At 36.4% G+C, this 27,339-nt stretch overlaps 4 protein-coding genes across 4 annotated transcripts; 2 read left to right on the top strand and 2 right to left on the bottom strand.

Moving 5' to 3' along the window:
• Nucleotides 1-1,213: 1,213 nt before the first annotated feature.
• Nucleotides 1,214-7,533, bottom strand: slx1 (structure-specific endonuclease subunit SLX1). Its single transcript, XM_089232359.1, has 4 exons — nt 7,238-7,533; nt 6,373-6,424; nt 3,533-3,718; nt 1,214-1,965 (listed from the first exon to the last, which is right to left on the bottom strand). The coding sequence occupies exons 1-4, from the start codon at nt 7,405-7,407 to the stop codon at nt 1,591-1,593; spliced, it is 783 nt and encodes a 260-aa protein (XP_089088485.1). The 5' UTR covers nt 7,408-7,533; the 3' UTR covers nt 1,214-1,590.
• A 179-nt stretch (nt 7,534-7,712) lies between these two features.
• On the top strand, nt 7,713-17,521 carry LOC149090125 (TAF6-like RNA polymerase II p300/CBP-associated factor-associated factor 65 kDa subunit 6L). The gene is made up of 3 exons (XM_089232353.1): nt 7,713-7,798; nt 8,911-9,045; nt 14,184-17,521. The coding sequence occupies exon 3, from the start codon at nt 14,191-14,193 to the stop codon at nt 16,033-16,035; it is 1,845 nt and encodes a 614-aa protein (XP_089088479.1). The 5' UTR covers nt 7,713-7,798; nt 8,911-9,045; nt 14,184-14,190; the 3' UTR covers nt 16,036-17,521.
• A 2,293-nt stretch (nt 17,522-19,814) lies between these two features.
• l(2)k10201 (zinc finger protein 511 lethal (2) k10201) lies at nt 19,815-20,896 on the bottom strand. Its single transcript, XM_089235690.1, has one exon. The coding sequence runs from the start codon at nt 20,773-20,775 to the stop codon at nt 20,071-20,073; it is 705 nt and encodes a 234-aa protein (XP_089091816.1). The 5' UTR covers nt 20,776-20,896; the 3' UTR covers nt 19,815-20,070.
• A 313-nt stretch (nt 20,897-21,209) lies between these two features.
• Nucleotides 21,210-26,320, top strand: Fancd2 (Fanconi anemia complementation group D2). Its single transcript, XM_089232351.1, has one exon. It carries the CDS (start codon nt 21,645-21,647, stop codon nt 25,938-25,940), a length of 4,296 nt encoding a protein of 1,431 aa, XP_089088477.1. The 5' UTR covers nt 21,210-21,644; the 3' UTR covers nt 25,941-26,320.
• Nucleotides 26,321-27,339: the final 1,019 nt, after the last annotated feature.

Raw genomic sequence — 27,339 nt, 5'->3', positions numbered from 1 at the left:
ATGGTCGTACATGAAAATCCAAATTTCATCGCTACCTCGGAGATGCTATGTCTCATCTCTCGTGCGCCGACTATAACACCACGTTCAAACTCACTTAAATCTCGATAACCTACCATTGTAGCAGCAGTAACCGATCTAACAACTGTGCCGACTGCAGCGCCGTACTCTGATTGGTTCCATATCTCTTTATTTGCATACGCATGCCTGTACCAGTTTTTTTGGCTCTTCAGTTTATAATCCGCTGATCATGTTCCGGGAAATCATTAAAATTTCTCATACACTGCTGTTTATTATCTGCAGTTTTGCATCCCCAAGATCTCTGAGTAAAGTGAATTATTTTTAAGAAAATTTTTAAACCCTTTAAGTGGAAATCACTAAACCCCCCCCCCCCCTGAAATGTCATGTTTTTTTCTAATTAAACAGGCCTTTTTCATATTTTCAGCGGGTGCAAAGTAAGAGGTATAGGAAAGAATGTTCCGTTGATAAATAAACTTTACAAAATATGTGGGCATGTCAATGCTAAAATAGAGGCCTTTAAAGGAGGCGTAATATCTTGTCAATGCCACTTACACAAATACAAATGGCACAACATGGCAAACTGCACAGGCAAAAGGCTGAAAAAAAAAAGATGTCCTTAAAAATATATGGATGCCAAATGTAACTAAAATACAGCAACCCAATATAAAAGTATACATGGCAAAATAAATAAATAACATTCTGCCATAAAGAAGATATATTTCAAGTATTAAAAATTTACAGCGTTTGTGTTGATGTCAGTAGAAAAAAATATTTTTAACTACAAAAATGGAACATACCATCCCTTCAAATCCTCAAGATTTCACTATTGAATGTTATTTTCACACACAGATTATACACTGCTGTAGACTAAGGCCTATGTGCAGGGAATTAATGTAACCAACATTTTTTTTTTTTCTGTGCAAAATTATTACATTCAGTGGTACATGAAAAACTCGAATAAGTTTTCACTCTGGATAAAGAAGAGAAAAAAATTAAATCCTTAAAAAACTAATTGTATAATACTCTCATATGAAGACATTTTCTCTATAAATGTTTTGGCAATCTGTTATATGTTATTAATCAAACATAATTTTTACCATATACATTGATTATATTTTTCTTCTTCCAGCCAATGTCGATAAAAATTTAAATAATTTTTTAAAAGTCCGAAGAACAGCAGGATGAAACAAACCTTATATTTTAAAAATAAGTTTTATTTAAAGATAAATAATAAGATTTTCCATGACCAGTGCTATGGTACAGTGTTAGACTCACTCATTTAACGAACATGATTTATATTTTCCCGTTATTTCATAGCGTCGTCTTTTTCGGATGCTTATAATAGCAATTTTTGGAAATTTCACATTTACTGAACTTTTTTCACTGGGCTTTTCAATGGAACAATGTATTTTTCTTAATTTTTTTTTGTTTTGTAAATTTAAAAATAGATGCAACTGATGGAGTACACTGATTCAATTCCATTTTGACGAGAGAGTTGTCTTTTTATATATATGATTTTCTTTTCACCATTATGAGAGGTAGGACAGGATCTTTCTCATATTTTGAAAATTGTTAAAAATTTTGTTCATGTTGGTCAACTGATTCGACTTCACTCTGGTAACATCCCAAAGAATATCTAATTACATCACCCCAAAGCAATATCCTGTTGCAGTTGCTGCATTTCCCTTCCACAGGAATCATAAACGTTAGGCAGTCTGACAGAAAATGTTTAGCTAAGCAGCTTATATGGTATGACGTGTGACAGTCTGTATGAAAACATGTAACTAATCTTTCATTAGTGGAGTGACTGCAGGAAAAGCACTCATTTTTTACTATGCTTTCGTCTTCTTCTTTGCTGCTTGCATTTTCTCCACCTCGGCTCGTCACTTTATGACATCGGACATGACCTGTACATATTGGCATATGAGTGGGAGGTAGTTTTGTAACCTGCAAAATAGAAGCTCAATTTTTTTAACAGATCAATAATTTAAAAAAAAAAAAATCAAAGTGGCACAATTTTCTTTCTATAACCTATGATGCTGTATAATCAGCATAGTTACTCACTGATCAATCCCTATGCATGGTAAACTCGTCATTCTTTTTGAAGGTTACGTTAAGATCAAATCTTTTTCATTTAAGATTAAATCTCTTTCAAAATGAATTTTATGCAAATTTTGATGGAATGTTTTAATTGTATTGACTCAAAACTTCCACTTTTAATTATGGTTAATAACTAATCAATTAATTGCTGATTAATGAGAAAATTTAAAAAAATTATCAGTTTAATATACAGGGTGTTTATAATTAAACTAACAGCAATCAGAGCTATCTGTAGCTCCATATAAACACGGGAACAACACCAAATTTTGTAGGGGGAAACTAATGAAGACATGAAAAGGATTCTGTGAAAGAAATTTTCAGTTACAAATGCCACCAATGGGGTAAAATGTAGCACTGACCATACAAGAAAAAAAAAAGAGGTAGGTTGAGTCATAGACACGGCTGTAAGTTTTGATGTCAATACATTTTTTGTGTCTTGAATCATGTAAGTGGTCACTGACATTATAAAATTATGTCATTATCATTGGCTTTGCCTTTGGAATAGCTAACAAACGATACAGTCAATATTTTCGCTGTGAACTGCTCGAGATATAGTGGAAAGCAATTTGTCATGAATTGAGATAACTCGCCTGGTGTCCAGACAGGAAGAGATATTAAAACTGGAGTGATATCATTGGATTTTTCTTTGCAATATATATCTGAGGGAACAATTAATTTTGACTAGCGTGATGTCAAAGTACATGATGACATGAGAAGGATTCACCATCAATAATTTTTTGAGATATGATTATTTGAAGAATTTCATCACACAACTTTTTGTGAATGCTACCAGCATGGTCAGATGATTTGATCCTAGATAACTAAACTTAAATCAGTGTTACTAAGTAACTGATGCAGTTAGCAGTTTATTAGACAAATGTTAAGTTATGTCAAACAAAAATTGCTGGAAATCATCATATTCACTTTCCTGGCAAGGACATCTACCACCTTCAATGTGATGGTGTGACATTCTCTGGGGGGGGGGGGGGGAGGAGGAGAATAAGGATTATTTTCAATTGCAGTCAAAATATAGGAGTTAAGAATTTTTTCAAGAGTCCAGGAGAATGGAGTATAAATTCACGAGACTTGACACTGCTATGTGATTTTTTTCTGAGAACAGATTCACATCTACAGGCACTCACGGTGTTGTGTCAGACATGGAAAACATTCTTCCAAAAAAATCAAAATTTTTTGTCTGCACAGCCATGATATGAATATGCTCAGTGGTTTTATGTTAAAGAATGTTTGCCGTGACTGACACGACACAGTGAGTGCCTGTAGATGTGAATCCACCCTGAGAGTGTTCAGGTATCACACATTTGAATTTTTGTTCATAGAAAATTCTACATGAACATTGACATGAACACGTCTACATATGGAGTCGATAATATGAAATGAGTTTTCATATACTCACTTCAAAGTTTAATCTGTATTTTTCATTCAACCATCTGATTGTTAAAGGTAGTCTATTCCATGGTCCAATCAGCAACATTTCCGTCAGGACTCGAAACCTGTATTTGAAAGCATTCTCCCTCGGCAATTTCTTTGGGATATGTCGTAATCTTCTGGATTTATCGGGATGCTGCCACGCCCATTCAAACTAGAACACAGAAGGTATACAACACGAGAACAATTTCTCTAATTTCAAGATTTTTCAATTGAGACTACTATTTGCTTATATACATCAGGAAAGTTTTAAAATTCAATAAAACACACTTTTACAAATTTTGTTCAGGAAATATTCTTGAGAATACATGTCATGGGCTAGTTTTTGACAAATAAAGAATTTTCATTTCTAGTTCTTTGCAGAGCTTTGTAAAGATTGTTTATGCCTCTGCACATGTCCTAAAAATACAGAAGAAATTGAATGCTTTCGGGTAACATCAAAGTCACAAAACCAAGAACAGGCCAACTGCTTTGTTATGCAAATTGTTGTTTCACCTATACACCAGAATGATGAATGTTAGTTAACAATGAATAGTCCAATACCGTGAAGTTGTAAATACAAAATTTTTTTGTACTCGGAAGTTTTTTTGATGCAAAATTGGGTTTTGAAACCTCAAACTAAGCAAAAAAAATTAATAAACCACATGGCCCACACACACCCCAAATAAACTCAAAAAATAATACAACTTCTACTTGGACAGAATCATTAATTGCAATCTACTACATTTGCATTATTTGGCAATACTTTGATTCCCCCTTTTCATTTAAAAAAGTTTACACAAATTTTGTTGACAAGATTTGGTAAAAAAAAATAGTGAAAAGTAACAAAACCTAGAAATAAGAACAAAATCTAGAAAACAGGACAAAATTAGAGCATTTTATCAAAAAGTAACACAAGTGGGAGCCCTATTGACTGTACACAATAAAAATCTAATGATCCTATGTATAATTAAAATGAACCTATGCCAAAAAAACTTAAATTCTTTGATAATCAAATAACATAAATTTGAAGGCCTGATATAATTTGTAACCATTTATACCAAATAAGAGCGATATAGACTATATAAACAATTTGTTCTGCCTTTGCTTCACAGTAGTACAATTTTTTCAGCAACATTCATATAACAAATATTCATGAAAATTCAGGCTTCTGCCACTTTCACTTCCAATATAGAAGGCATATGACAGCACTTCTTGAACATGAAACACACATGACTATGTTAGGGCCATACAACTCCATTCCTGTGTGCACAAATGTTTTAGAAATTTTTTATGAAAAATACCATATATTTAGGAATTTTTACATGGTACATGTAGGGTTTAGTCACAGGCTCAATAATAGCAGTAGCGTCATCATTTCTGTGAGTCACAGTGATGTGGCAGCTCTAACCACGGCAGTCTCAACAGCATCATAAGCCTCCAGGCTAGGTGATATTCTTGTGCTCTTTATTTTGTGGGAAGTTCCAAAGCCTACCAATTTACATGCTAACTCACAAAAATTATAGTCTGCGCTCGTTTTTACAAACCCATTCGAAGATGAAAAATTAACCATATAAAATTGAAAGTCCGCAAATGGGAAAGACATTTAAAGAAATAGTACATTGTTTGGGATCAGAAAATTAATAAAAATGTGCAGTTTGTAAATTTAAGTTCCAGAGGTTCTCAGGGTTTTCCTGGGTGGAGACCTATGAATTAAGATTTCCTTCACACCAACTAAGCAATGTCTTTTGAAAAATCACTTAACTGTTATATCTGATTTGCAACAGAGGTGGCTACTGAAGAGGGCACGAAGTGCCTTCCTAGCAAATTTTGTCAATAACTCAATTGTTTACAGGGATTCAATACCAACTTGATGAAATTGAAGTATTTTTTTAGATGAATGTGGCTTGACTAAAAAGAAATATCTTCGAAAGCACAAATATAAAAAAAATAATCAAATTAGAATATAATTCTAAAAGAGAAAAAAATTTTCATAATTTGCAATAAATGAATGGTGGTGTAACTGTTGAAGCTATACGATGATTTTCAATGTTAGCTTTGCTGAAATCTTTTTACTCTCATCATCATATTCATCCATAAAAGAATTTATTCCCCTTAATAAGAAAAGAATTATCACTAAAAAGCTAACACACACCGGCTAACAGTCTTGGATAATTCTACTGTATAGACATAAAAACCGATACCTTTCATTTTAGTTGTATACAAGAGTATTTGTTTTTTTGGACTGAACACAGCACATAAAACATACAATCAAAAAAATTAAAAACACAAAAAAAAAAATAAAACTCCACAAAAAATTACATTACGACAACACACTCTGTGATCCTAAGGGACTACTACTACTAAACCCAGACATGCACCTCGTCCATATTCCTTTGTGGAACCTCTAATGAATTGGTACATGCGGGAATGTGCATGTACGTGTAGTGAAACCTGATGTAAAGTTTGTTTCTGTGTAATGCATGTTATGTGTAGTGCTGCCATCTTCCACCAGTTTTTCTAACTATGAGTGAAGTGTAATGATTGAATAATTAATCGCTGTAGGTCTGTTGCTCTCTGTGGGGAGACTTTTTAATGGGGAGATCGACTCGCATTGCGACTCGAAGTTGGGAACCACGGGAAACCAACTTCAGCCGACCACCCCTGCGGTGACTGTGGGGTTCGAACCCTGATCTTCGCACCGCGAGTCCGTCATTATGACTACTCAACCACCGCAGCGGCATCCTAAGGGACTGAAAGTCCTCCCAGTGGGTCAATAAAAGTTAAAGAGTTAGTTGGAATTGAAGAGTTAGTAGGAAAAAAACATACTCTAAGAGCAGACACCTCATTAGGAAAACCATGGATGATCAGCACCATTTCCCTGCAATTGAATGAAAAAAAAAATACATACGTAATACAGTAAACTATATGTCGGAAGAAATTACTAATTAACTTGCATTAAATTGGAAACAAAATTCACAATCTATGATCTGAATATTTTGATATTTCAAGCAAGAAGCAAAAATCTAGCAGAACATTTAAAGTGACTAAAGATTGTTCACAATAAGTCAAAAACTGTCGTTGATGCCTAGAAACTAAGGTGGCCCTTAGCTATGGGTAATTTCTGAGCGTTAAAATTTTGCTGCTTCCACTCAGTAATACTGTTAAATTAAAAAAACTATCTGCGCAAAATTTTAGCTCAATTGGACCACTGCTAGGTGACCCTTAGAAGCCTTGAAATTAGAAACATCCCACCCATTAAGAGCTTTGGCCCGAGTTGCTTAGGTCTGACTGTCCACATACGGTCCCATTCAGCACAAACGAGCTCTGAGGAGAGAAGTTAATTGCCTTTGCTGCATAGTGATCTAGCATGCTTAGCGGGCAAGTGAGAGGACATGGGTTTGATTACCCACCAAAGCAGTTTAATTTTAATTCGCCTGAATTCATCTAATTATCAGTCAGTTGTTGAAACCTTCGTATAACAAATTTTAGTCTATGTAGGACAGGGAGGTCTCTCAAGAGCATCATGGGCCCCCGGGCCAAGTGATTTTTCTAAGGCCCTACCGGGCAAATTCTTGAAAGTTTCAACCAGATCGCATTTTTAGGAGGCGCCCCGGGCCGTGCCTTAACACGGCACTGATCTGGAGAGATAAAGCAACGATCAAAGTTTACCAAATACACGGGAAGTAATTACCAAGGCCCCTTGTTGCTCGTTTTCCAGGCTCCTCCGGCTTTGAGTCCCCTATTATGCTGCTTGATGCGACGATTTGGATCAACAGTGAAACCTATGTACACTCGGCCTTTATACTTCTCATTCAAGGAGTACAGGAGGTAGCAACCGAAAAAGTTCTCCACCTCCATCATCCAAAGCCAAGAATTTATCAATCAAATCGACGATTCGAGAAGCTACTGTCATCAAGTCATAATGATTTAAAACTTATGAGCATTTAAAACTTGTGTTGTGCTTAACGCGAGGTCGTTGCCAGATCCGGTAAAACAATACTAGAATCAAAAATTATAGAGCCGTGCATATTCAAAATTTAAAAAATAAATATCAAAATCTACCTATAAAAAAATATTAAAAAAATTTGTTTTTGTCTGGCTATTGCATGAATCGGAATAATTTAACACACAACCATAATTAAATGTCTGTGGATGATTTAATTATTGAGTCAAAGACGTCTCAATGAATCGTTGTTTGTTGTGATGGAGGAATCGCTGATTTAATGTAAACATAATACTTTCAATATCCCTGGTAGGTGTTGATGGTGCTCATCTTTTTTATGTGCAATTATGCTTTTTTTGAATTGTGAAGTTCCGAGTTTTTATGTGAACAACCTTTTATTTGTTTTATTGTGTGTTAACTTATTTCTTTTTGTCATTTGAAACCGTAGTAAACGTGATGGGGAAGAAAAAGAAAATCAAGTTCACATGCCAAGGATGATTTTAAATTTTGCTTATTTCAAACTAATTTTTTGTTCATCACTCTTGCTCATTTTTAATGACGTTTTCTATTGTTGTATTTGTTTAGTTTATTTCTGTAGTCTCACGGGATACAAATCTTCAATCATTACACTTCACTCATAGCTTGAGAAATAGTTGACAGATGGCAGCACTATAACAAGCATTACACAGAAACAAACTTCACGTTAGGTTCACAAGACGTACACACGCATTCCAACATGTATCAGTTTGCTAGAAGTTCAACAGAGGAATGTGGACGAGATACATGTGTGGTTTAGTCGTATCATCCACAGCAGGACCACAACTAGAAGGATGGGGGTAGAGGCCGTTCTGGTGCTCCGTGCACTGGACTAAAGAAACGACGAATTCATCCTTTAACTACTCCTTCTGCATTGCATAGGGGGGAGGGGGGGGGGACAAAATGTGTGTATGCTTGCCTTGGCTGACAAGATACATAGGTTGTGGCGCTGATCCACAGAGATATCCAACTTATATAATCTGGGCCTATTATCAGATTCTACACAATTCAATTGGAATGGTAAGTAATAAATTGCTAAGGCAATAGATCAGAGGTTTGCTCCGTTGAAAGGGAAAAAAGGATGAACCAGATAATTAGTGTGGCCCTACAAAATCTCTCATGCTAAATTCCAAAACTTTTGTATCGTCCTCAGATTTCAAGTCTCAGTTATCACACATACTTCAAGCACTAACTAATTTTTTAAGCATTATGCAACCTATGATTCTCCAAAACCTACACTATAGGATATGTTTGAAAAATTAGAATTGATGTTAAAATGCATTGTTACTCATAGTTAGTATACTTTTTATTGTCGATTTCCCAATTGTATCACTGCTTCAAATTTTTAGAATAAACTGATAAAACTCTTTCTAATCCCTACATAGTTGTCTATCAAAGACTATATTCGGAGCTATATAAAATGGAAATCAGCTGTTTCTGGCATTAGAGTGTAATTTCTTCATTTTTCTGCAAGCATTGAAGCATAACTAAAGTTTTCTAGCACTAGAAACTGTTCCCAAGTAAGCCATTATCTTGATAATACTTCTATATTATTCTGTGTTTTTCACATTTTTGTATTACGTTCCCTTGCATCTAACATGCACCTTATTTCTCAGCTGTAAAATTAGGTATTCTGTTGTAATATTGCTCATAGATTTCAATGCAGACCACTATAAACAAATTCAATTTTAGTAAGAAAAGGTACACATTAGATCCAAAATCCAAAAAGAGTTCATTCAAAAGTATCTGACTATAATTTTTCATGATTAAGTCAATGAAGTTAGGAAATCGTGTTTTGGTACACGTATGTACACGATCCTAATGCACATGCTTAAATTTTCCCTGCCTGCAAAAGCTGCCAGTTGCTTACAGATAGTCAATTATTGAGGAAGTGTAAGTGAGCACTGTCAGATTTTCGTTTAACTGAAATCATGCCCCATTAAGGGGCCTTTTCAGCTTGGGGAAGAGCTAGAAGTTACATGGAGACATGTCGGGCCAGTAACAAACTTGACAAAGCACAGCTGTGTTGTATTTGGTCAGGAAGTGCTAAACCAAACGTGAAGAATGGACGAGTGTGTTCTCATGATGGAGCTGTCAATTGCCAGTGGCCCATAGGTCAGTCTGGCCTATGCATCTCACATCACCATGAAGGCGACTCAGAATCTTTTGGAAAATCAACAGCTCTCATAAATTCCTAATTTTTTGAAAAGGATGTGTACATACAGACTCACATGATTTTTACCCTATTGTCCACATCCTTATATCCTTAACTGTCCAAAACCTTCAAATTATTGCCATACATGAAAATATGACATGAAGTTAAAATATTTATAAGAGATAAAAACATTGTGAAATTTAAAAAAGAAAAAAATGAACATGAAGTTATGTGAATGATCTTTCAATTTATTATAGATTTTCTGCTTTAACAACCAGCTTGACAAAATTTTTTGACAACAGAAAAAAAGCACTGTGTCAAACAGAGATGGGAATAAATATTTGGCTCTTTTGCGAATATTTGGTTCGGCTGAATAATGCTTATTTATTTGGCCAAATATCTGTGTAAATCTAAGTACATCAAACTAATTTGGAAAAATGATGTTGGAAAATTGGAAATTGGAATTTTTTCAATGAATTTAAAATTTACTGATTATATTTTATTGTGTGGTATATATCCCTGCCTGTGGAAAAGGTTATGTTGGGGAATTTCTCAGACAGGGAAAGCATGAAACTGAAAACAGAATCTTACTGCAATAAAACGTGGAAGTGAGCATGAATTATGCAGGCTCGCTAACTGAAGAATATGGGTCATTCCCCCCCCCCCAAAAAGTTTAGCCTACATTACATATTTTTGAAATGAAAAATTAAAAATTGAATTTTCAAAATAAAATTGATCTTAAATTATAGTCAATGACTTGAAGTTTAATGTTTCATAAATATTTTTTGTTTTTATTTTGTAATAATAGTTTATTTTTTGCATTTTATGACTTAAAGTCATGGATTTTGAAAGTCTCTGTTACGAAAACATGCTGACTTTCCATAATAAAGTTGAATAAATTTAAACTCAAAAGCGAGATTCTAAAAAATGCCTCCAAACTCAAAAACAGCAACATATCAATCTCAGAAAATTTCTCCTTCGATACACGCAAATTTCGTAGTCAAATCTGGAGGGCAACTCAAAAATTCTTAGACAAAGGCATTAAAGTAAAACTTATTCACAATTTTGCACTCATCAATAGCACTAAATATTTCTGGGATCCCAATATTAACGACATTCGCCCCATCTTCCCCGCTGATGCTCCTTCAAACCCTTTCTTGCCCTCCCTCTCCTCCCATATCCCTTTGGTGCCCTTTTTAAGCTACTCACCCCGAGCAACCCCTCTGTCTACACAACCTCCAAATTAAAAATGCCTTTCAATTGGGAACTATTAACACTTGCAGCCTGAAAAATAAAACATATTTTGTTGAATCATTCCTACTCATCCATAATCCCCATTTTCTGGGAGTTACAGAATCATGGCTAAATAATACAATCTCGAATTCTGAAATTTTACCACCTGATTACAATGCTTTTTGAAAAGACAGAAACTCTCGAGGGGGGGGGGGGAACGGGGTCTTACTTTCAAAAATTCTAACCCTTTAACTGAAATTCTATTAGATTCCGACCTCAAAATTGTTGGAGCCGAATGGCTTCCACCCAACTGTTTCCCACTTGCCATCTTTTCTGTCTATTTCCCTCCCTCTCCAGACTTCCACCTTTTTGAACAACTGGAAATTATTCTTGAAAAGTTTTCCTATACACATTCTATTATTATCTCAGGAGACTGGAATCTTCCTGGTATTGACTGGAAAAATATGGAATCCCTGTCCGGCAATCACAGAATTAATAACAAAGTTTTCAATATCTTTCTTAAATTTAACTTGGTCCAATACACCTTTTACTCCAGCTCTACCTTAGATCTTATCGCTACCTCCAATCAAATTTCTATTCTTTCTACTTCAGTCTTTGAGGGTTGCTCCAACCATAAAACCCCAGTCATTAAAAAACTTTCTTCTAAGTATTTTTTAATCCGTGGATTACCAGAGACATTATTCATCTAAAGAGGAAAATCCGCTATATCACTTTCAAATATAAAACCAACAAATCCGATTCATTCAAATCCGTAATTTCAGCCTTCACCCAAGACCTCAGAAACCTCATTATCGCCCAAAAGACCAGATACCTCTCTCGTTCTCTACCCCATTACTTAAAAACTAACCCAACAAAATTCTGGAGTTACCCTAGACCTAAATCTGTTGGTCCCACTTTCCTCAGAAGTTCAAATAAATATAAATCTTCTTCAGAGATGGCTCTCGAATTCAACTTAGCGTTCTTCTCGGTTTTCTCAATAGGACCTTTCTCCAATACTTTTTTTTTGATTCTATCCACAATTCACCCCCAATATCTTTCTCCAAACAGGGTATCCTAAAATTACTGAAAAAACTAAAACCCTATTTCTTGGCCCCAATGACATCCCAAATTCTATTCTTAAATTCTGTGTTGATGAAGCCGCCGACTATCTTTTAATCCTATTCAATGTTTCACTAAATACTGCTATCCTCCCGAATGACTGGAAAAACAATAAAATTATTCTTATCTATAAAATCGGTCTACTTTCCGATCCCCTTAACTTCAGGTCAATAGCAATCACCTCCTCCTGTTGTAAAATTTTCGAACATGTTGTAGCAAAAGAAATCCGTATCCACTTGGACTCCATCAGCTTTTCCCCCAACCAACACGGTTTTAGACAATCTCTCTCTACTACTTCTCAAATGACCCTCTTCATCCACGACCTCTTGGGAACCATTGATAAAACCTACAAACTGATATAATTTTTGTAGATTTCTCTAAAGCCTTTGATAAAGTTCCCCATAATAAACTTCTCCTTAAACTCTCATTCCTTGGCCTCAACGTACAATTACTTAATTGGGTGGAGGCTTTCCTAAAACATCATAAACAGTTTGTCCGCATAAAGTCTGGGACCCCTCAAGGATCGGTCCTCTCCCTGTTACTTTCCTTGGTTTACATCAATGACCTTCCGAAATCCCTCATCTGCACCACTAGATTATTTGCTGATGACTGTGTAATTTACCCCATATCATTCACCATCAATCTAATCAAGAACTTCTTCAACATAATCTGGCTTCCATTGCAGACTGGTGTTATTTATGGCAAATGCCAATGAATATCTCAAAAACGGTTCACATGAAAGTTATCCGTTAATTACTTCCTTTTGAATGCTCATACTCCATCAATAATTTAATTTTATCCCAAGTTTCTCAAATCAAATACCTTGACGTCATAATCTCAGCCGACCTACGTTGGGACAAACATGTTGACTACATTTACCAGAAGTGTTAACAAACTTTTTTTTTCTCCGCCGCAATCTTAAACGCTGCACTCGGGATATCAGACTGCTCTGTTACCAAACATATATCTCCTCCATTCTTTCCTATGGCGCTGAAATCTGGGACCCCTACACCTCCAGTAATATAGACAAACTCGAATCAATCCGAAACAAATCCACCCGATTTTCTCACGACTGCTGGTCATCTTTTGTTTCCATGTCCGAACTTAAAAACAAACTTTATCTCCTCCCTCCTCTTCGTCTCATTTCTCGATTAACATTGTTTTATAAAGTTTTCCATGGTCAATTCAACATAGATACTTCTGGTATCTTAGCTAAACCATCCTACATCTCTAGAAGACTCGACCATTCCCATAAATTAAAACCTATTTTTGCTTCCACTGACTGCTTTAAATACAGCTTCTTTCCTAATACCATTGGTGAATGGAACAAACTCCCAAGCTCTATTGTCGAATCTCTCACTGTCACTAGTTTTTTGTCCAGTATCAAACAATATCTTTGTCATTTTTGATCGCATCCTCTTGTATAGGCCCCAGGATCAACAATATTGTATAAATAAATAAATAAAAATATATAGTTAAATTCTATTGTCAGTATCATGGGAATATTGTATTTCAATTACCAGGTTTTTTAATATTTATTTAAGTAAATTGCATAATTGAAGTTGAATTGTGATCATATTTGAAATTACCAATAATTTTATTTTTAACTAAAAACACTGATTTTACTTATAATTGTGATGAATTTTAAGCAAATTGATATGCAACCAAAACATTAGCAGAATATTCGGTTATTCAGCCAAATCACTATTCATCCAATCTCTAATATCAAGTTATAAAAAATAATACTTAGCCATTCGTGCATCAGTGGTAGGGAAAGGAATGCTAGAAAAGTCATGAAATAAAGTATTGTTCTTTTTACCCCTTCAAAATGTCATATTTTTCAATAAAGTAGGCTTTCTTCCAGTTTTCGGCAGGTGCAAATTAAGAAGTATAAGGAAATATATGGCCTAGTAATATGATTTAAGTGGTAAATATGGCATGTATTGAATTTATAATCTAGTGACCTCTTCTTTCCTTTTGCATGTTTTGAAGTTGTGAAGCCCTTCCCATGTTTAGGATAACAAATGTTACAGTGACTTATGCCTGACCCTTGCATACATTATTTTGATGGTTGAAGCTTCTATCACTTCAAACATTTGTTCTTAAATTTTCAAGTAGGTACACACAATCACCCACTTCATTATTTTCCAGACTCATCATGGGACTGGATGAAGACAACGAGATAGTGGAAGAAGAGCACCACATAGTGATACCAGAATCATCTATTCGGATGATGCTAGAATTTCGTGATATCTCTCAGGAAATTCTGACATTGCTTTCAGAGGACGCGAGTTACATGGTTCGTCAAGTGTTACAGTATGCAGCACAGTTCATGCACAACTCTGGACGGAACAGACTCACCACCAAAGATGTGGACGATGCTTTAAATATGTGCAATGGATTCCAAACCTTTGGTCATAGCGAAAAAAAACCAGTGGCATACAAGCGTGTGCAGAATTTCTTCATAGCTGACGACCATGAGATCGACATTATCAAAAGCATGGAAGCCAGTGAAAAATTCATAACTTCTTCATTGTCATCGGTTAACGTTCAGTGGGCCTTGCCAGAAAAGAACTCTGCATCAGGTAACTCAGCTACTGGCCAGCTTTCAGATCGCATGATCAGGATTCCAGATCAGTCTGTTTCTGGAAAATCTCTAACTTTTGATGATATTAATGACATACCTGAAGATCTGGTAGAATATTATCAGGCTGTTACAGATGTTGTCATGAGCCATGATGAAAAATGTGTTTCTATGGCGCTTGAAAATTTGCGACAGAATCCCAAGATTTGTCAACTACTTCCTCATTTTCTCACCTTCGCAGATGAAGAAGTTCGTACATTGAATCATGAACTAACAAATGTACAAAAACTTTTTGACTTTATCCGAGCGCTAATGGATAATCCATTCATGTACCTTGGCCATGAAGTCAATTTGAATCCTCTAATCCGTTTTCTTTTATACTGTATAACTGAACCTCAGGAACACACCCCAGATCTTGCGATGAATCACTGGAAGGTCAGGGATGCAGCATCGGCACTTTTGAAGTGTATCATTGATGAGTGGGCCACTCCAGTCAACAGTCAATATGAGCATACTCTTCCGATATTGGAAAAGGTGTTTAGAGACGAGAACAAGCCATTGTGGAGTCTGTATGGTGCTGTTGTTGCTGTTTCAAATCTGGGTGCTGATGCTATAGAAGAAGCTCTGCATCCATATATATCCAAAATCAAGTGTCATATCGACAAAATCCTCCAGCATAGTTTCGAGGCAGGGAACGCTGAAGTAGATAGTATCGAAAATAATGAAAGAGCATCTATTCCTGGATGCAGCAAATGGGACAGTAGTCCTGATCAAGCAAAAAAGGGATCAATAAATTTAGCACAGGTACAAGTGGATAGTGCACAAAGACTTCATTCTGCTCTCTTAAATGCTGCAGAAGTCTACATGAAACACAAAACTGATTTCAAAATCAACTGCATGAGGGTTCCTTGTTCCCGCACTGATGGGTCTCATTTCTACATGGATGATTTATCTCATAAAATCAGGAAACCCTTGCACGAGGTCTATAAAGAATTGTATAATCATTTTGGGGAAACACTAGCTTCCAGGCTTCCTTTATCTAATATGGTGGTTTACAAGGATGACTCTGTAAGATCTCACAAGAGGAAAAGAATGCGTCCATCAACATGCAGGGATCTCGGCAAAGACGATCCAGATGAAAATGGTGATGACTTACCATTTTTCTTAAATTCAGCGATAGTGGCCGGGTACAGAGCGAAAAGAGAAGCTGGGAACACTTCCAATGGTGACGAGGCTGGTGGAAGTGGCGGCGGGATCGGTTGTGATGAAGAGATGGATTACGAAGATGAAGAGTGTGATGAAGATGAAGAGGAAGAAATCGAAGAGCACCCTCCTGACAGCTGCCTCAAGATAAAGCACACCATTGAGTCACAAGGATTGAAAGTGATTATTACGCGAGTTGAAGGCAGTAAAAAATAAAAACAATGTCTGATAATCATTGTAATGATACTTTTAATGGAAAAAGCACTCATAAGTCAATGTCATTATTTTCAAGTCTAAACTCCCATCACAGTGTTGTTGTTTTTTTATGATATTTGTTTCCATCTAAAACAGGGATGCACAACTTCTGGCCCATGGGCCTCATGCGAATGCCAAAAGGTACCGCATATCCTGCGAAAGGTGTTCTGTTAGAAAAGGATCAATATACAAAACATGATATATGCCTAGGCTGACAATATTTTTTCATAGAAATACAGGGAAATCAGGATCCATATGAGGTTCAGCCAATCATGGGGGGGGGGGGAGAGTTTAATGCAAGTAAAATTGCAGATTAAAGCAGCCAAAAAATTATTGAAAGCAAGTAAAGTCGCCATCTATCCCTAAAATTGTTTAAAAAAAATTTCCAATGGCGTGAAATAGAGGGCTACTGCAAGACATAATAAATTCAGCATAAAAACATATATTAAACACCAGCAAGACACTCATCACAACTCAAAAAACCTAACATTGCAGAAGAATGAAAATAAACTTCACTTTTTCGATACAAAAGGATGTCTATACACTAGAATGAAACTCTTGCTGCTTAACGGCCAGTTTTGTAGTTACAGGAATGTCAGTACTAATGACTTGTAAAGGAAAAAATTTGTTGTTTTGTGCATACAATTAACTCAAAATTCAGGAGTTTTCGAGTTGTGACGTTATTCTTGCTAGTGTGTGATATATGAGATGAATATATGTGAGTATAATTAATCATTATAGAGTTATAATTATCATTATATAATTTAGTAGTATTGAAAATATTGATTCGTGTAAAACATTCGGCAAGTTTTGTTAGAAGTTTTTGAACAGCCAAAATATTATGGTAATGCTCCGCGAAATATACATCATATGGCTCCCAATATATAATGTTTCTGGCACGTGAGTGGCAGAAATACGGCCCATGGACAGAAAAGAGTGTGCACCCCTGATCTAAATCATGATAAACGTAAATTTTTGATTATAATAATGTATATTTATACAGCAGAACCTCACTATAATGGGTCCAATTGTAATGGAAGAAAGTTAAAAACTCGTTTTAAGCATTTTAAAAAGTATTAATTCGTTTAAAAAGCTCATTTTCAAGCAAGCTATTGAACATCAATAATTGTGTTTTGCTTGAGCATGGATACGCTGCACGACTCACTAGCCAAAACTATTGAGATTACTGCAGTGTATACGTACACATATCTTTTTCAGTTCAACACAACCTATAATGATGGCTGTTCTTATTTGATATATAATAAGCACTTTTTTACTACTGTACTTTCATTGATGTTGCATTGCACCCCTATAAGAATTAATTAATATAAACCAGACTTTCATTAAAACGGATAACCTTCAGTCCCTATTAGTCCATTATAATGAGGTTCTATTGTACATCCCACATTTATGAAAGATAATTGATCAGTAGTTCAATAAATGTGAATCAGTGAAAAGAAAAGAGTTGTTTAATAATCATAATGGTATTGAATTTCCCCCTCCTATTGATTATAATGAAAAGAAAATTTCACAATATTCATTCCACGGTATAATATGATTTTATGATTATAAAAAAAAAGTCACAATTCGTCAGGTGAATACTACAACTAGATAACTCACTTTTAGGCATTTTGAGGAAAGTGTGTTGAAAGAAAAATATGGTCGGCTTAATCTGATATTATGGATTCCAGCACACATCTGATTAAGAGGGAAACAATTCCATTTTACAATGTTAGTATAGTTTGTATATTGAAAACTGATGACCTGCCATCTATTAACAGATATGGTAAACATCAGAAAAAAAAAAACTGATCCTGGAACGGCTGCTGCCATCTGATATTGTAGAAAAATAAAACATCTAGTATCATCCTTTAAATCTTAGTTGGCAGTTAACTCTTCAGTAAGGTCAAAGCTGTTTTGGAATAACAAAAGTAAGTTACGACTGACAATATTTATATCAGTAACATGTAAAGTTATGGATTATTTTGTATTTGTTCATCTGAACAATCATTGGCATGTTTTTTTTCCCCTCCAATTGGTGCTTTTTGGGGAGAGTTTGCTACATCGATGATAGCCTGTATCAGCAATATTGTGAACAACATTCAATGAGTTCCCTTCCCCCATGGAGATACGTGGGCCATGGGAGGGCGTTGCCCCCTCTCCAGCGTCAAAGGTAAAGCCAACTGATCTAATGTATTTACGTATATATATGAATTAACACATCATGCACGCATGCCTCCCAGACTATCACCTATGGTCCCCGCAAATTCAAGCGGGCGGCCATGTTTGTTGACATAAAGGTATTTGTACGGCTTTGACCGATTGTAAAAATATCCAATATAATGAATTTGCTGCCATCTATGATTTTAAAATATTACCAGTTGACAGTTTTTCACTTGCATTCTAAGTAGGAGATGGCAGCACAAGTCCTATCTTTTTGTTTGATTGCTTAATGAAGTTCTAAAATTTCTAGATAGATATATTTCTAATAGATGGCAGCAAGGCTGCAGTATTCAGACAGGAAATTTAAATTGCATTAGGTAGGTGGTGGTGCTCCCCGGTTTCCGTGAAATCCACCTTGTCTTTCTTTGTACTAACCCAACATGGCCGGAGATACGGGGCGGGGGGCATTGCCCCCAGCATTAAAGGTGGAGTCGACTGATCTAATGTATGACATGAAATTAATGTTGGAGGTAAATGCATCTGATGTATATATGAATTGACATCATCGTGCCCCCAACAATAATGACCCTGCCCCCCCCCCAGACTTCCAAGTCTATCTCTGCTTATGTAACCCAGTCTTGAATTAATTTGCTATTAGCATATCTTTTTCCAATTTTTGTGAATTTATAAGTATTTATCGTAAATTGTTTAATATTAAATGTCAAATATACTAGGGATGGCCTTTTAGTTGCATAAAGCCTAGTATAAACTAAAGAAGAAATTGCATTAGTTCTCATGTGACCATATTTTCAAAGGAAACAAGGGAATTTGAGATCTCAAATACCGGTAAATGGCCGATTGTCATTTGTCGCCAAAAATTATGCCAAGATGAACAAAAACTACTGATAACGACAGCAATCATTACAAATTCCCAGATGGTGTGGGGGGGGGGGGGAATGAAACGCTCGTAGGTGGTTATGAACTTGAAGGGAGGTAACGATGATGTGAAATGAACAGATCAGCTGCCATCCTTGATGCTGGGGAGTTTTTGCCTTAAATTTGTAAAGTTTAAAATTGAAGGAATTGAGAAATGTAAATAGGACTTGCGAAAAAGTTATTCTCATGAAGGGGAATTTTTCTGGTATAGGAAAAAATTTGTTCAAATTTTTTAAGACAGAGGTCACTGCACAAAAGAAAATCACTAAATATACACCTCAGAGTCATATAAAATACAGAGCATTCAATTAACAGCTCATTTCAAAAATTTTCGTATCACTGGTTAGTATCAGATGATCGAAGATGACATGCGCATGCTGGAAAAAGTGTGTATGTGTTGTGAACCTAACATGAAGTTTGTTATATGTTTGTTATTGTGCTGCCATCTGTCATTAAATTTTCTGAGTGAAGTGTAATCATTAAATAAATGTATCATTATAGGCCTGTTGCAAGGCTTTTAAATGGTGAGATTGGCTGGCATTTTCATCTCAAAGTTAGGAACTACAGACATACCTACAAATGCATACCTGAAAATGCATACGTTTCACTCATAGTTAGAAAAACAGATGGCAGCACCAAAATTCACGCTGAACACTAGGTACACACTGAAACTGTTAAGTACACATGCATGCTTTCATATGCAACTCATTGAGTAGTTAATCACCCATGTTGATAGGCTGGAGCTGTGCTCGGTTTGAAAGAAAAAAAAGAATCGCATTTCAGATTATATAATGTATAATATGCTTTTTAGTAATCCAATATTTGAAAAAGTTTACAAAAAGGGTAAGAAGTAGATTTTTAACAGAATCTGGAAAAAGGTTGTGCATGGATGCAACACTATAACGCATCTTCAAGTTCTTTCATAGAAATGTCAGTTGTATCCTTGCTATCCCGCTCAGTAGCGCAATCAATAGTTCTACGTTGTTGCTTTCCCTTGTTACCTCCTCTCCTGTAGAAACCCCTGCTCGAATTCCGCCCAAAACATATGGATTTCGGGACACGCCGTGACTCTGTATCCTTCGTTTCGTTGTCGACCCTGGTGTCCATTCTGTCATCACCATCATCTTTCTTGTTTTTTATTTTAGCACCCATGAACTTATAATTGGGCGGATACTTGTGTATTTTTATCAGGTGCTCGTTTCTCTCAGATGTATCTCCGAAAGTTTCTTCGCAAGTGGATACAGCACATTTGTAAGGATTCAGGGACTTGGACTCGGCGGCTTTCCGGTATGAATCGTGTTTCTCTTCGATGTGGAAGTCCAATAGACATTGCGAAGGAAATTCGAGGTTGCATTCTAGACAAATGTTAAAGTGACAGCTTCGGAAATGCACTTCGTAGGCGTGGATCGAATCAAACTCGGAGGTGCAACCTTTCTTGTCGCATTTGAATGAGGGCAAAGTGTTGTGCAATAAAGTCTCATCATCTAAATAAACTGCGAACTGTTTCTCGTACAATCCGGTCACCGAGTTTCCTTCACGGAAAAAATCAATGCCGTGTGAAACTTTTTTCGGATCGAAACAACCACGATTTTCGCGAGACATATTTGTAAACAAGTGTGTTCATTAATCAAGACGGCCTGAGCTGTAACTTTGCGATGTCAACAAACAGGAGTATTGATAACCATATGACCCTACTTCTCCCCACTGAGCTATAAGCACTTGGCAATAAGTAAAGCTCAGTGGGCTTTAACTTATAGCTCAGCTTCTATAGCTCAGTGCTTCTCCCAAAATTTCGGGTTTTTTTTATGAAGTCTACTCTAATGATTTAAACTATTTTTCAAATTTTACATTGTGTTTTCATATTCATATGACTGAAAAATCCCGCATATTTTAATGTGTAATTTATTTTTTTTTCCATGAAATAAATTTCGATAAAGCTGACCATATTTCCTCCAGATAAAATACAGGATATTGCCAATCCTAGCCAAAAAGTGCGAAGTTGCCAACTATTGTTGATTGAATGAAAACCATGAAGTAGTGATATAAGCTGGATGAGATGAAAACTCATTGGAGATGTGAAAATTCACGAAAAACATTGACACGCGAAGTGAAATGAAGATGAAATATGGTCAGACCTTGTTTTATTTCATAAAAATTTTGTTCTTTCCTTGACGATGAACAACAAAAGATATTGAGGAATAAATAAAGGCAAAAAAATTGCATTTCTGAAACTAGTCTCCGTAGTAGTTATTAATTTTTAGGAATACATGTTTACGGACTGTGATCCAGAAATTGAAGGGACGGAAAATCGTCTGCACTATATCAGCTCCTCCTCGCTTTCATGAACTGCTGCTTAAAGTGCAAGGGCGCGAAATTTTCTGATAACAGCGATAGCCCGACTGTCCATTGGGCTAGTTTGTTTTCTTTTCGATTTGAAGTGTGTTCAGAATTCAATTGAAGGAGAAAGAAGCATGTCCGGCCGAAAGAGGTCATCGGCGAAAGACAAAAACCCTGTGCAAAGCCAAGCTTCGAAGAAGAAAAAGAGGGCTTCGGGCAGCGACCCTTTCTACAATGGACTCAAGAAAGCTGGGTTTGTTGTGGGCCTTGAGAATGAGCCCAATGAGCTCGAAGTGGACCAAGACAAGTTCCTGCGCGTCCTCGAGAAGAACTTATCATCTAAAGAATCTGTGGAGGCGTTTGTGAGTGGCCTGGAGAAATTGCTCGAAGATGACATCAGGTTCAAGTGGTGTTTGTTACCAACTGTGACATCCTCGAGTTGTAAAAATGCTCGCAACGAGCGACAGGATAGTTTTTTGCACCTCCTTCTCAATGTCGAATCATTGCAAGAGAACGTCGGGAAGCTGTTGTTGCAAAAACTAGCCGATTTCTCTTTCGCTGACAGCAGTGATATATTTGACCCGACTGAAGGACGGAGCCTGTCCTGCATGATCCTCTCGCAGTTCAGGTCCCTTAGTAGGTTGGTCAACAGCAGTGAAATCGCTGAGAAGTTACTGGAGTTTGTGAGAATAACTCCTGTCGAGGTACAAAAAGACATTATCTCCCTGTTACCCGAGATATTGCACGTATCTGACCACGATTCTGCTGCGCATGTTTTGGCGGAGGTTTTGCTTGAAAGTAGCAGTTTGACGGTTACAGTGTTGATGGCTCTGTCTAACTTGGCCGTTGCTGAAGACACCTTGTCGACTGTGCGGGAACAGGTTCTGAAGACACTCTCCGTGGCAAAAATCGAGGACCTTCCTGGTATTGCCCGTTTCGTGCTCACTGATCTAAGAACTGATGATATGAAAGAGACTATCAGAGAAGTGAGGCAAAGATTGGAGATAGCGCCCGAGTTCGATCCCGAATGGTCATCCACTCCGATTTCCATTGCTGGACATAATACTGGTGAGAAATGCAATAGTGTTTTGCTGATTGATTCCATAAAACTGGCAATACAGTTCCAGAAACAAGTGTGCGATTCCTGGATTCAAGTTTTGGATTCTGTGGGCTCTTCTGAACCGTTCAGAGCTTTTGATATTATTATGATTTTTGTATTGCACTCTATATCTTTGTACCAAAAGAAAGTCGAGAATATGATGAAAAGAAAAGTCAGGAATGGAGAGTTGAATGAGAAGCTATTAAGTGAAACTTTTAAACATAATAATGTTGTCCTGAAAGATTATTTATCGAGCATATTGAGTTTGTCTGAAGCGATGCTGAAGTTACCAGAAGCAGTTATATCATCGTTCGGGAGCTCCATGTATGTGAAATCATTTGAATGGTTCAAAACGCACTCTAAACAGAATGTAGTTGGTAATCTTGTCACTCATGCTGGCAGTGGATTGGTTCATGAAAGAGATGCTGCCATAAATACTTTGCTGTCTCTAGTACGAGTGCATACATCAGTCATGGGTCACTTTGGCATTTTTATAAAAAATTTGTTGGATTATTTTGACAGTTTTACTCTTACGCAAGTCAGGAAAGTTTACGAGATGTTAAGCTATCTGACATATCAAGGTGGACGTGAAGGTCATATGATGGAGGATGATATGCAAATGATAATACGTAAGCAGCTGAAAAACAATGATATTAAATATGCTAAAATAGGTGTCATTGGTGCCCTTGTAACTGTCAAAACTGTCTGTTGCAAACCTGAAGAAGTTTCAGCGTCATCAGATGTAGTGGATAGCGATGAGCTGATAGAAAAAGTTCAACAACATGCTGTACCACTTTTGGAGCTTGCTTATCAAAGTGTTATAAATCATCCCGAAGCTCTTGCTCTGTTTTTCGACGAACTATGCCGCACCTTCATGAAAGAGAAATCTATTCCGGTTGTTGATAACTGGGTTGAAGAGAACTTGTTGAGCCACTTTGAACCTCAGTATATCACAGACATCATTGGGCACTCTGTGAGGGGTCCAAGTACAGAAGCTGATTTCAGGTTTGGGTTGGACGAAAGTGATGATCAGATAGCTTTAAATTTGTACGGTGCACTTAAGGACAATAGGGAAAAATATCAGATGCGTAAATTTGATGACGAATTAGTGCCCAGTTCACAAGATGCAAGCAAGAGATCCACTCAAGACCATGTTGATGTGAATGCAGTCATCACTCGTTTATTGAAGTTTTCCAATTCTCTTGCAGTTTCAGAGAAGGCATCAAGTTCCAAACCTCGAGTTGGCAATGCCTTGAGTTTGTTGTCCCTCTTTCGTTTGCTCCACATCAAGACGAAAGCTCAAGATCTAGTTCTTGAAAGCATTGACGGTCTGTTGGGATGTCCTATTTTAGTGCCGGAACTAAGATGTGCTTTAGCTTTAACCGATAACAAAAAACATCTGATATTAGATTCAATATTTTATTGCATGAACTGGATTAGAGAAAATCTCAATGCTTTTGCAAGTATTGGTAGTAATGACGAGATGAAAATGAGTGTTATCCTGCGATTGCAGTTGTTGATCGAGTTGCAAGAGATAATGATGAAGCATCTGAAAGGGTGTGATAATTACTCACCCCCAATAATGAATTTCGACTTTGATGCTAGTGAGGTCTCTCGTCCAAAGCTTTTCTTTCAAAAGCAATCCAAAAATAAAAAGCGCAAGAAGGGAAAAGGCAATAAATCAAAGAAAAACACAAGCAAAACAGCTCTTTCTAATTGTGGGGATTCAACAGCTGAGGATACTGCATCTGAAGTGGAATCGGGGAATGAATGCTCACTGTTAGATAATATGGAGAACTTCTCAGTTGCAATGACTTCACTACAGCCCTTCTTCCGAGAATTAGATATCAGTGTGTTTGAGTTATTCAAATCGGGAATAACATTGAAGAAATTAGGATGCATATATGCTGGTGAGAAAGATAGAGAAGTATCACTTCATCCTTCAGAGCTTCAGTTCCTTTTGGATGATTTGCTATCAAAAATACGCTACAAGTTACAAATATCGAAAGGACAGCCACTTTTCAGTTCCAAGCAACCTTTAGCAGGTTTTTCTAATCTTGAACAACATAGTGCAGAACAAGTGGTGAAGTTCTGTGTTGAGTTATTTCCCGCGCTGTGTCATATCCTGGAAGAATTTGCCAACTATTTCCGATACCTCACATCTGATGAAAATGGTTCTTCTGATAGTCAAATACTGTCTATGGGAGACTCTACGATTATATCAAATTGCATGCAAATGACTTTCAAGGTTTTAAATTCAGTCTTGAGCTGGAAGCAGTTAGCACTTGGCGAGAATGAAGAACTTTTGAAGAATGCTATTAGTAACATCGCGAGCAGAGAAGAGACCAGTTCCAAAGAACGGAGTCTTCAAGCTGGTATTGAAACTTCTATAGAGTATTTAGTAAAGTTTGACGATGCTGTTTTCAATCTTTCCACCAGTGCTATACTTGTTGAACTTTTAGGAATAGTAGCATCCTTCTCAGATAATCACGGGCCAATGAAACAGATATCGGTTATTGCTAAAGGATTTCTGAAAAAAAATTGGCCGGAAATCAAAAAACGCAAGATCAAGGCTGGTCAACTTAATTCCAGCATATCGGCTATTCTTTTAGCATACCTGAAGCATAGTGAAGATGTTTTAGAGTCACTTGTTGAATTGTCAAAGAAGGCGTCAGAAAACTTGGCTGAACCAAATAAGGCAAACGAAGTGGATTCATTTAGCACTCTGAGAAAATCCACTCTGGGCGTGTATTATAAAATAATGCTCAATACTTTGGTACAAGTAATGAAGGTCTTCTATGATTGCAAGCGTCGTCAAAGCGAAGAACTGAGGCAGTGGTCAAAGGCGGTAGATGTTTTCCATAGGCTGGTTGGCTTGATCAAGACGTTTGAATCCAGATCTATCATAGCCACAACTTTGAAGTATGGAAGGCAGTTCATAGACATATTTTTGAAGAGTGGTATGCCGTTTCTGGACAAACTTTTTTCTTCACATAGAGAACAAAGCATTCTTCTGGTAAAGAACTTGCAATCGAGTACGAGGTATCTACAACATGTTTGTCTTCATTCTAAAGTTGTGCAAGACGTTTCCCTAATACGACAGGTCCCATTTTTGAAGAAGTCCCTGGAAAGATTTGTGTACCGAGTGAAACTCATGTTAGCTGTCAATAAATGCCAAGATGCATTCTGGGTGGGTAATCTGAAGAACAGAGATCTGAAAGGCAACGAAATTTTGTCTCAGCAGTTGGACGAATCCGATAATGAAAGTGCCCCTGATGATGAAAGTGGAAACGAAGGTTCAGACCCTGTTAGTTCTAATGATGAGGACTAAAATAAATGCCAAATTGTTAGTTCATTTACAATGACTTATCAATAGCAATATTTGACATGATTCACTCATGACTCAATATGATATTCTGGTTTTTCCAAAAAAAAAAAAAGGGTGTACGGGGTACAAAAATTGAAATTTAATGACACAAAGTATGATGTTTTTCTTTAAATAGCTATTCATGATTCGAAATGGATTCAGTAAGGAAATTGGAAAACATGCACTAAATTAGTTTTTTTTAAATTTTATTATACAAACTTTTATATACTTCTTTAAATACTTTATTTTTTGGGACATATGTAATTAAGAAAGGATTCGTACGAATAATATCAATCATTATTGTTGAGAAAGAGGGACTGAATAAATTCTTTTCAAAATCTGGATTTTTTTTTTAACGTATAGGAAGATTCTGAACTTGTGCAAAAAATTTAAAGGGCTGGTAAAAACTGAAGTAGACATTTTATATAGAAAATGCCTGAGCACACAAGTGATACCTTTAGGCTGTAGCTGTTTCTTTAGGTATTAATAACTGAAAACAACACAAGAATTGCTGTGAAAACTTGTCAATTCACTAAAATTCATAAATACACGTAGAATTCCTTGTCTTTAAAGCGTCAATTGTTACCATATTCCCACACATTTCCCAAGTGCTCTGGTGTATGAGGTTAGTTTGAAAGTACAGTAGAACCTCATTTATCCGAACAACTTGGTCAACCGAACACCTTTTGAACCTAACTCATTTTCAGTTTTCTATAGTCAATTTTGCTCAACAATTGGTACTTTCTTAGAACTTGAATCATCTTTTCTCCTAACTCGATAGCTTCGCTCTATTGTAAAATAATTCACTTCTAAAGAATTATACATAATGCCCCTGTGAGTTATAGATATGTAAGTAGTCAGATCTGGGTACAGTGTATGAAGTTGTAAACGATTGACAAGCAAACAAACGTGTGAATAAGAGCAGATTTAGCTGTCTTTTTTTTTTTCATCTGACGAATTCATCTTAAATTCAATTTATTCCTTTGCTTCATCAAATTAGTTTTGAACTTAATTTTCCTAACTTTTCATTTTTAGGAACACCCTTCGATCCCGATGTGTTCTGATATTCGAGGTCCTACTGTAGGCCTATTGACCATAATCTTTCGTGCATAACCCAATGAAGCTAAGGAGGCGGTTTTTGGTGCATGTATGTAGGCAATTCTAACCTGCATGCAGACTAAATGAGAGGAAGTGTGAGTGCAGTCACATTTTCTTTTTTGACAAAATGGCGAGAAAAGCTTGAACAATTCTACTGCATTAAATTTGGTATGAAGCTCTGTGATTCTAGAGTGGAAACCTTTATAAGATTTAACAGACCTTCGAAGATGATGAAATGGGCACCACACCAATAAAGGAGTGGTGC

Source organism: Pholcus phalangioides, unplaced genomic scaffold (assembly GCF_987345545.1).
Source record: "Pholcus phalangioides strain wild (caught in Gottingen) unplaced genomic scaffold, Ppha-v1.0 ptg000001l_1, whole genome shotgun sequence".
Classification (NCBI taxonomy): Eukaryota; Metazoa; Arthropoda; class Arachnida; order Araneae; family Pholcidae; genus Pholcus; species Pholcus phalangioides.
The sequence above is the reverse complement of the archived record's forward strand: the minus strand, read 5'-3'. Positions and strand labels throughout refer to the sequence as shown.